At 44.6% G+C, this 10,625-nt stretch overlaps 1 protein-coding gene across 2 annotated transcripts in view; it reads right to left on the bottom strand.

Moving 5' to 3' along the window:
- LOC122812097 (WW domain-binding protein 1-like) overlaps nt 1-10,054 on the bottom strand; it is a 440,566-nt gene extending 430,512 nt beyond the window's left edge. For both annotated transcript variants that reach the window (XM_044084376.1, XM_044084377.1), the window contains exon 1: nt 9,851-10,054. In XM_044084376.1, the coding sequence (XP_043940311.1) occupies nt 9,851-9,919 (69 nt within the window). In that variant the 5' untranslated portion in view covers nt 9,920-10,054. The remainder of the gene's footprint in view (nt 1-9,850) is intronic.
- Between the last annotated feature and the right edge of the window lie 571 nt (nt 10,055-10,625).

Raw genomic sequence — 10,625 nt, 5'->3', positions numbered from 1 at the left:
ACACTGCCCTGTCTGCAGATGACCCTGCAGATGGGGATTCCTCATAAACATGGAACTAACATGGCAGGACAGTCATATCCATACAGACACAGTTAAACCAACAGTACTCCAAATGCAGTATAGCAGCACTTACAGTCTGTAGTCAGGTCAGGCACATCCCCCTCCTGTGTGTTGCCCTGTTTCCACAGTGTATGCTGTTAGAGGTAAATCCCCAATCCATCTGAGATGCTGTTTGCCAAACAACAGATCTAGTTCCTGCTCACAGTGAATGAAAAGGGCCAACACCAACATGATGTTCCTAGATATTGGAGTGTGTTTCCATGCAATTGGCTATGGGAATGTTACCACAGCTGTTCCACATGCAATCAGCTATGGGAGGACTGCAATTCGTGCAGAGGCCATCAGCTGATCATGAGCATCACTTAAAATACACATGCTGCTGCCAAGCAAAGCAGCTATAGTCTCCACAGCCACCAGAGAGGGAGTGGAAGAGGCAGACAGAGGCAAAGACAAGTCAGGGAGTGGTGGGACAGTAAAACCTAAGCACGTTTGTGTCACACACCTACCAGCACAAGGTATCAAACCCCTGACGACTATGTAGTGCTATCGCAGTTCTATGCAGTTATTGGATGCGCCACATGGGTTACCTGTTGTGAAGCCCTCAAAGCATATATGTGATAAAACCAAAACCAAGGTAGAGGCAACGAAAAAAAACTCCAAAGATTTGGTCTTGGTTCATTTTTTGGCATATATGTGATGGTGACTGACATCTGCAACAGGGATACGGTAGCTATATGGTAGGTGATGTACATGTGCCTGTCCACAAGAACAGGTGCCAGCATCAACACAGCCATACTATCACAGGGGCGCACATACATTGACACACTTGGCAGGGCCAGGATTACAACTCATCAGTAATGGGATTGCCACAACACATCAAGGTGCAGGTATCACATGCACCACACAGGTCATATGGGGGTTGTAGGGGCAAAAGGTATGGGGAGGTGTCTGACATCAGACAGCATGCTTCAGTATGCCTATGGGGGTTGTAGGGAGAGTGGATGTTAACATACACAACATACAACACACACAAACACACAGGGTGCCAGTACTGACATGTATGGGCGCATGTCTGCACACGTGTGTGGTGGTCGAATGTACCAGAGGGCTGTACAAGGCTAGGCAATGGGTATACCTTGGCATAAGGCCACATAATGATGGTCTGCTCTGTGGCTCATGTCTGTAGTGTCTGCATTTGCCCACACAGGTGGGTATTGCATCCCCCATCCAGTCACCTGGGTGACTATTGTGTGTGGCCAATGCTGTGCATCGCTTGCCATGTATGTGTTCCTTAGTCCATGTCATGGACGGTGTCTGGGATGTGCACACTTCCCACATACATGTACAGTGCCATGTGGAACTGTACCTGGGGTGTCTGGCCCATGTTGTGAACACAGATTATCATCAGATGTGCCGGTCTTGCCCAGCTGTGACAGGAACTGGTAATGGGCAGCAGGTTTACCCTGCACCTAAATTGATAGCATACTAATGGCATTCCCTGGTGTCAGTGGCATCTGTCAATACAGGGCATGTTGTCATGTATGGTATGGCCTTTGTGGGTCACATGTGATGGCACCACAGGTGTTTTAGTGGTCCATTGGGGAACATGGGGAAGGTGCACTGTCTGCATGTATGTGCATATTGGACAGATGGACAGGGTGCCATGCCCTCTGTAGCCCACAGCTATCACCCCATAGTTACTATGACTGGCCAATATGCAGTGTACTACCCACATATTGGCTGTTGCCTAGGCATGTATGTGCGTATGAGACATGGGTTGAGAGTGTGGTCTGGGTAGCACTGGGGTTGCTAACTGTGATTGCTTGGCCTTGATGTCACATGTATGGGTATAGCTTTGCACCCCAGCCATTTCACATCTGTTATCACTTTACAGTGGACATTGTGATATATAGTAGGGCCACCATATAAGAAATATGCAAATCCCCGCTCCACATTGGACACTAGTGTCACACACTCACAACCACCTCCACACAGGATACGTGTTATAAAACGCACACACACACACACACACACACACACACACACCTGTCATGTCTGTGAGTAGAACCCCTAACTAGTTTATTACACTACTGCACTAAACAGTTATAGTATGCACCATGGAGATTACTGGAGTACTCCTTCCCCAAAGGTGTACATCACATTGGATGACATCAGCAGGACTGCCAAAGTAGGACATTCAAATTGTAGTGAGTGTGACTAGCCTAAAATGCATTGCTCCCTACACAGACAGTGACACACACACAAAAGATCCACAACTGACATGTGTGGGTATAGAACCCCTAACAGAGGTCTATATCACACTATAGCATGGAGCTGTTATAGGACGCACCATGGGGATTACTACAGAACTCCTTCCCCAAAGGTGTATTTCACAATGAATGACATCAGCAGGATTGCCGGAGCTGTTATAGGATGCACCACAGGGATTGCTAAAGAACTCCTTCCCCAAAGGTGTATTTCACAATGAATGACATCAGCAGGATTGCCAAAGTAGGCCATTTGAAATGTAGTGAGTGTGACTAGCCTATAATGCATTGCTCCGTACACAGACATTGAAACGCACACAAAACATCCAGAACTGCCATGGGTGGGGATGGAACCCTACCACAGTTCTACATCACACTACAGCAGTACGCAGTTACAGGACACACTACAGAGATTACTGGGCTACAACCTTCCTAGAGGTATATTTCTAGGTGGGCGACATCAGCAGCCTTGCCAAAGCCGAGTATATGAATTGTAAGGAGTGTGAGTACCCTAAAAAACATTGCTCTACACAGAGAGGGTCAGATACACACTTGCCACGTCTGGGGTTAGAACTCCTACCTAACTACTTTGTCACAACACAGCAGTACGCAGTTACAGAACGCGCTACGGAGATTACTGGGCTACAACCTTCCCTGTGGTGTATTTCTAGGTGGGTGACATCAGCAGCCTTGCCAAAGTTGTGTATATGAATTGTATGAGCACCCTAAAAAGCATTGCTCTCTACACAGTCAGAGACAGACAGACAAGCATACAAACACACGCACATACTCACACACACACACACGCACTTGCCAAATCTGGGGTTAGAACTCCTACCCAACTACTTTATCACACTATAACAGTACACAGTTACAGGACGCTACAGAGATTACTGGGCTACAGCCTTCTCAGAGGTATATTTCTAGGTGGGCAACATCAGCAGCCTTGCCAAAGTTGAGTATATGAATTGTAAGGCGAGTACCCAAAAAAGCATTGCTCTCTACACAGTCAGAGACAGACACGCACACAAACACACACACAGTTTCCAAGTCTGGGGTTAGAACTCCTACCTAACTAGTTTATCACACTACAGCAGTACGCAGTTATGGGATGCGCCACAGAGATTACTGGGCTACAACTCTCCCAAAGGTGTATTTCACATTGGATGACCTCAGCAGGCTTGTCATAGTAAGGCTATGGGGAGGGCGGTGTGTGCATGGGCCATAACCCATTCATCTAGGGGTTGACATGCCACATGCAGGCATACACGGGGTCATATGTCACAGGTACGTGTATACAGCTGCTAGATGACTACTTCCTTGTACAGTCATGCTGCACAGCTAGCACATGCACGACACAGTCTGTAATGCTGACAAATACTGTTGGCTAGTATCTGCAGTGAGTGACATCTGCACCTCATGTGTTTGGGGCCCTTTGGCTGTGTGCTGGGTGGGACAGGCCTGGATGGCTCCTTGTCACAGTCACCCTCTTCTACACATCTATGTACGTCTACCTTTGGCTTATTATAGTGTGTTGTCCTGACATATAGGTCTGTATTCCTATCCACTGTGTGTGCAAACCATGAGTGGTGCATACTGACGAGTGTCTGCACTAACAACTGCAACTGCCAGATATTTCTGGTCCACTGGTGTTTGCAGGCATGGCCTTCATGTGTTTAAGTGTGTGAGCATGCCCAGTATGGCCATCTGTACTGAATGTGTGGATCATGTCCAGGTAGTTTGTGCTGTAGTGCTGACATTTGTGTTGTACACTGACAGGTAGTATGCTGTCTCTGCAGGGTATACATTGATCATTTGGCTTTGACTGTTACTACATTTCTGCATAGCGGGGGGGGGCACACCTGTTTCTACATTTCTACACATGAGTGGGGGGGGCACACCTGACTGTTATTACATTACTATGTAGGATGTGGGGAGCACATGTGAAACCTTTACACATTTGCTATGACTGTACTCGTATGTCAGGTACTCCATTTCATTCTGTATTGCTAACTATCATGCTGACTAGAGGCATACCAGTATACTACAGATCGTGGCTTTGGTTTCTCTACATATTATTCTCGGACTTCCTACCCTTCAGAACTTACATCCCACTGCCTGCCCTGCTGTGGTCTGTCTGTGTAGGTCTGGGGGGGAGATTAACCATAGCCATTATTCTATGGCACAGGCTCTGTTTGGGTTTGTCTACACCTGTCCTGCTAGCTGAGACTGTTGTTGGGTATGTGAACCATACTGACTGGCATGTGTGGGTCATATGGACACAATGTCGCTCAGCATATTTCCTGCAGTGGGTGTCACCCTGTGTAATACTGGCTACTATGGTGACTCTAGTATGTGTTACAGGTGTCATGGTGCCACTATGGGTGTCTGTCTGCTGCCATAACATTCAGCCACCCAATTCCCTTGCATGCTCACATCCATACCACAGCTACAGGTAACAACACATTCTATTCCATTTGGCAACTGGTAGGTTGATTGACTTACCTTGAGGGTGTGCCAGACTTGCGGATGGTGCTGGAGGGCTGCCTATGTTGGATGCACATAGTACACTCCCTATACATGGTTGAGCACAGGTAGTGTCATATTTGGCATCCCTTTCACTGTAGGTGCGAGTCAGAGAAAGGTGTCTTTCTCTGGGTCCCTACTGTGTCAGTGCATGTGCTATGCATTGGCTCTTTGCCAAGGCCAGGCCATACTGGGCATGCCTCCTTCTGCCTACTGGGGCAGGCTCAGGTTGTTCCTCCTCTAGATCACTCTGTGCCTGTGCAGGCCTTGGCACTGGTGGGGGGCTGTGTGGTCCTGTTCCTGCTGCAGCTGTTTCCACATGATCATATTGTGTAGCATAGCACATACCATAACAATTTGGGTGCATGTAGCTGGTGAATACTGCAAGGCTCCACCGGATGTGTCCAGACACCGGAACCGTGACCCGAGCATCCCAAACCCATGCTCTATTAAATGTCTGGACTGTGCGTGTGCCTCATTATGGCATTGTTGTTCAGGTGTGTGTGCCTTTCTGATGGGTGTCGTCAACCATGGCTCCAGTGTGTACCCAGCATCCCCCACTAAGTGACCGTAGGGGATGTCCCCATTGGCAAATCTCTGGTACAGCTGTGTCAGATGCCATATGTGGGAATCATCATAGCTTCCAGGCAGCCAGCACACACATTCATTATAATGCCCTGGGCATCACATATGACCTGGCAGTTGATGGAGGGGATGCCCCTGAGGTTGATGTATACCCTACCCTGCTCACCGGGTGGTGCTTTGATGCGTATGTGCCTGCAGTCTATAGCACCCACTACCCCAGGGTATTCTGCTACTTGGTGGAAGAGACGCATATTGCTGGTCAACACCTCACAAGTGTTGAAGAAATATATACCCTCACTGGCATGTGCTGACATGGCATCCAGGAACTGGTGGAATACACTGGATGCTGATGCCTGTGAGATCCCCATGATATCCCCAATTGTGCTTTGGGAGGTACCTGTGGCTAGTATACCTAGGCCTACACATACCTTGGCATCCACTGGGATGGGTTCCCCTCGGTCAGTTTAGTGTGTCAGGTGTGGCCGGCATAGCTCAACAATTTGCTGTAGGAGGTCTCTGTCTACCATAGCGCTCCATTATCTCCAACTCATGTAGCCCCTGGTAGATTACCATGGGTCTGTACAATCTTCTCCGTCTCCTCACTGTCGGTTGTTCGGTAGCACTCACATCATCACCATCCTCAGCCTCTTGCACATGTTGTTCTATGTTGCCTGCTGCAGCCCTTCTCATTTTGTAGGTTTGTTTGTTAAAATTTCCCCACTTGTATACACCAGTGGTGTAGAGTGTGGGAAAAAGCAGAGGGGAAGGTGTTTGCTTAGTTTATAATAGTGCTCTGAGCTAAACTGGTCTGCTGCCTGTGTAACTGGCTGATTCTGATGCATTTCACCTGCCAGCTATGCTAGTTCTCCTTGAATACCTTCCTACTGCCGTTTTCCCTTCCCATTGCCTCCCTGTTTAAGCCAGTGTGCGCGCCGCGCAAACAGAGTGCTCAAATGTGCACACTACTACTATTTCCTGTTTAACTTCTTTTTTTTCCTGTAAAACCCAGTACATGGCGCGCGCACCCACTTAGGCTTTGTAAAGAGTGCTAGGCAGGTTTAGATATACCCCCCTAGATTAGCTGTGCTAAGCTAGGAGCAAACCCGAGCCACAGGGCTCCAATCTGCTTACAGTATGCCCAACACACCCCCATGATGTCACCTACCTCCTAGGCTTGCACCCAGCTATTCATACTCTTACACTGTTGGGACCTGACATACATGCTGGGGAAAACTGGGATTCACTAGTCTTCCCCTCATTTGTATAGGACTGCCTGCTAATACACAGTTACATGCGTCACACTGAGCCTCCCCCCTTAGCAAACATTACTCACTGACCAGGTTGTCTTCTGCCTGCCACTGACTTGCATGGCAAAATACTGATTTTAGTTTGAATGCTTATTTTAGGTTTATTTTCTTACCCCCCCCCGATCCCGTTTGCACGCCACTACCCTATGCTTGAACAGCAGAGATCGGCAAAAAAATAAATAAATAAAAGTTTATTATTGTTTGCAATGCCAGTGGCCTTATACTTGGCCACTGGCATGCTTCCTCAATGATATGCAGCTTTTATTTGGAGCTGTCATAGCTCCGTTTTGGATTTTGCAGAAATGTGCTCGGTTACCAACAGAGTTCATTTCTACAGATAGCACTAGTCTTGCACAGAGTGTTGCAAGCTTCCTGGATTGCAAAATCACCTCATTTGCATGGATTTCACCTGCAAATGTGGTGATTTGCATACCAGGGCGTAGTCCGTGCAAGATTAGTGCAGGAGCGCTCGTGCACGCCCCTGCAGGCTGTTCCCGGATCGCACGGCAGACATATTGCCTGCGTGAGCTCCTGCATCAATCTTGCACTCCATGCAAGCTTTTGAGAATCCGGGGTAATTTCGCCACCCTCTTAACAGTATTACAACAAACAGAAAACTGCTGCATACAACCCTCTTTGCTTGTACAGAAGTGGATACAAAACTTCTTCACAGCAAAACTACTTGAACGTAAAAGAAATGCATAACATGCAAAGTACAACACCTTTCTGCAGCACAATACATCACAAAGTTTATGCTGCCAGCTTTATCCATCTTTACAACATGACTCTATCCAAGAGTATTCAAAGTAATCATTTGATTACATTTTCTTTTATGTATCAGAGACAAAGCACATATTATTTTAGCTCTATTTTTGTCCCGAGTGCTAAAAGATTTACAGGTCAATGAATTAATTACACATCTGAGCACACAAAAGTTTATGACTTTTTTGTATTCTGTTTATTTAGACTGCAGATACCGAACCACTTACATAGGAAATGTGAAAAAGTTTGTGTATCTACTGAATGGGATGCAGACAGTGTGAAATTATAGTTTTAAAATGGAGATGGATCTGGACTGCAGGAGTATAGAATCAAATGCCTGCCTACTGCCCTGATTTATAAAACATTAAAAGAAATGCAAAGAATGTGTTAACTGTTTGAAATACAAATTCAGTCCTCTTAAAAATGAGGGCTTAACTACAAGCTGAAGTCATTATACACATACAGGAAATAAAACTCTGTAAGGATATATACCTCAAACCTGATAGGTTACACTGCTTAGCCACTTTCAACTCAACAAAAAAAAATAAGCATTTCCCTCCAAACTAGTTCTTACAAACAGCATTTCCTCTGCACTACAAAAGTTTACATACAGTTTACCTCACAAGCTCATTAACACCCCCTCCCTGCCAAACAAGAGTACTTATTTTGATCTATGCTACCTCGCCTCATTTCAAAACAGGGAAAAACTCTCAAATGAAGATGTGCCTGGCAACAAGTTCCATGAAGATGCACAGCACCTGGAATCCTAAAACCAGTGTCAGTTTAAGCAAGTCACAGGCCTTGGGGAATTATTATCCCTTATTTTTTAATATTTAAACCTTCCTTAGGTATTTTTTCAACTATAATTAAAAAATATTAACCATACCTCTCAACTGTACTGATTTTTGCAGAATGTCCAGATTTTTGTCTCATATTTTCGGTCTGTACCTCATAAAATGTGTGGTTTTCTGGTAAATTATTGAATATTGAAGTCACTAAATGATACTAAATAAAGACAAACATTTGTGTTTCACACTTTACATCCTTCATAGAATATATAATAATGCAAAACCTTTTATTCTAGCAACTTTCTAACGTTACAGGAACAATATTTAAATTATGTCCCTATTTTGGGGCCTGTGTACCCCCATTCTTTCTGGCTTTGACTAGATTTCTTGCGCAGAGGTATATATTAAGCAAAGACAACAGAAATTTAATTTTGGTCAAAAAAGTATAGAACATTTGCTGATCTATGCCTTCACCACTATGATGTCAGACTTCCAAACACTCACATTATAATTTAAAAAATATAAACTAAAGGAAACATAAACTGTACAAGTTCATCAATATTAAAAAACATGAACTGAAATGAAACATTTGAGAACACATTATAAAAATCTAAAAATGCTGAAAAACTGGCACAGACCCAACTGTTGTGTTAAATCAGTGCATTTATCTACCAATGTCACAGCAGGGGTGCGGTTCAAAGAATACTTTAGAAGCATCAGTAAATAATCTCAATATGTAAAACTATGGATTGCATAATGTCAGCATTACAGACTATCAATTTAAGACTTGCGGATTGCAGAGCACTACTAAAACAATCTTGCATCTGCCAGTTACAGCCTGCCAACATTCTTGTTCTAACCTGTGCCATCTTAAGAATACTGCACTCTGAAGGACAGCATAATGAAGAAAAACCCTTCAGTAAAATGTTACCTCACTTCCTATAAAATACAAAGCTCAAAGGGGAAACCTTTATCTTTAACCCTATAATCTGCTTGAGTTCAAAAATGTTATTTCTGCCCTAGAATTAGTTATTTCCTATAACTTTAGAAAAATCTTAGAAGTTTTATTTCTAAACACACTACCTTCTCTAGTGGCTCTCCCGGGCAATGCCACTGAACAGTTATCACCAGTTTTCTATTTTCAAACTGCCAGGCATATTGCACTTAAGGATGACAGTTGTTTACACATCACATCCTACAAATCGCCACCACCCAAATTAAATCTTTAAACTGTCTGCTCAGGTCTAACAGAGAGGCTTAATACCACTCCATCCCAACTCTGTGTTGGTGTGTATCCCGCTACATACTTATTTTATTCTCTCTCCTCCATATCCTGACAGCTCCCATTCCTATAGCTTCTGAGTTATAAGAGCTTAAGTTATTCCTAAACCCCTTCCCCAGCTAGCTGTCATTTCTTTGTATTCCTGTAACTACCCAGTAACAACAAGATCTGAACTTCCATGTCACTCAGAGGCACGCTCCCTTTTCAGGTACGTCTCGAGAGTTTTAACAAGTATCATTCTGCATTTGAGCCCGATCGCCCCCACCCCCTTACCTTTGCAAGGCCAGCCCCGATGCAAAGTAAGAGCAGTAGGCCAAGACACTGGGCCCCCTCTGCTGCCATTTCAACAACTACTGGAGCAAGAATTCCCCTAAAATCGACATCACCTTCTGAACTACAAAACACGTTCCACGGAACAAGACTCGAAAATAAAACGTCTCTATCTTCCGCCTTGACTCTATCTGGTACAGAACATACAGCATCTGCCTTCCCCCAACAGCAACAAACCTCCCATGTACAGCTCATTGCTTGTTTCGTCTGCCAATCATTGACAGCGCATCTGTTCCCACGCGATAAACACTGCCTACTGCAAGAAGAGGTTAGCTGAACAGTTTAACTGTGTCCGTTGTCAATTACGAATATCCAGCTGTGTGAGTATAGGTCACATGTGCCAAAGTGTCACCATTAGATTTTTGTATTTTTGTTTGCATTGTCCTTTACTTCACGGCAAAATTTTAGTTTAGGCTGCACCGTCTTGTGGGGCGGATCGAGTTATGTCTTCACGCCCCTTCTGAAATGAACTGGGCGATGATGTTTACGGATACTTAAAGAAACACGCCAGCAAAATGAAAGTCAAACCAATGTATTAATAACACATCATACCTCTCAACCTCAAGAAATCTGAGACAAAACCATAAATAATTGGTCCAATAATATGGACACTTTTTAAATATTGCTGTTAGAAAGTTGATAGAATAATAAGTTTTGCACTAGCACGAATTTTCTGAAGTGTATAAAGTCTAAAACTAAAATGTCTGTCATTATTTTC

The sequence above is a fragment of the Protopterus annectens genome, chromosome 9.part0, assembly GCF_019279795.1.
Source record: "Protopterus annectens isolate FY-2018-M chromosome 9.part0, PAN1.0, whole genome shotgun sequence".
NCBI classification, from domain to species: domain Eukaryota; kingdom Metazoa; phylum Chordata; order Ceratodontiformes; family Protopteridae; genus Protopterus; species Protopterus annectens.
Note: the sequence above shows the minus strand (reverse complement) of the source record. Positions and strands in the feature narration are given on the sequence as shown.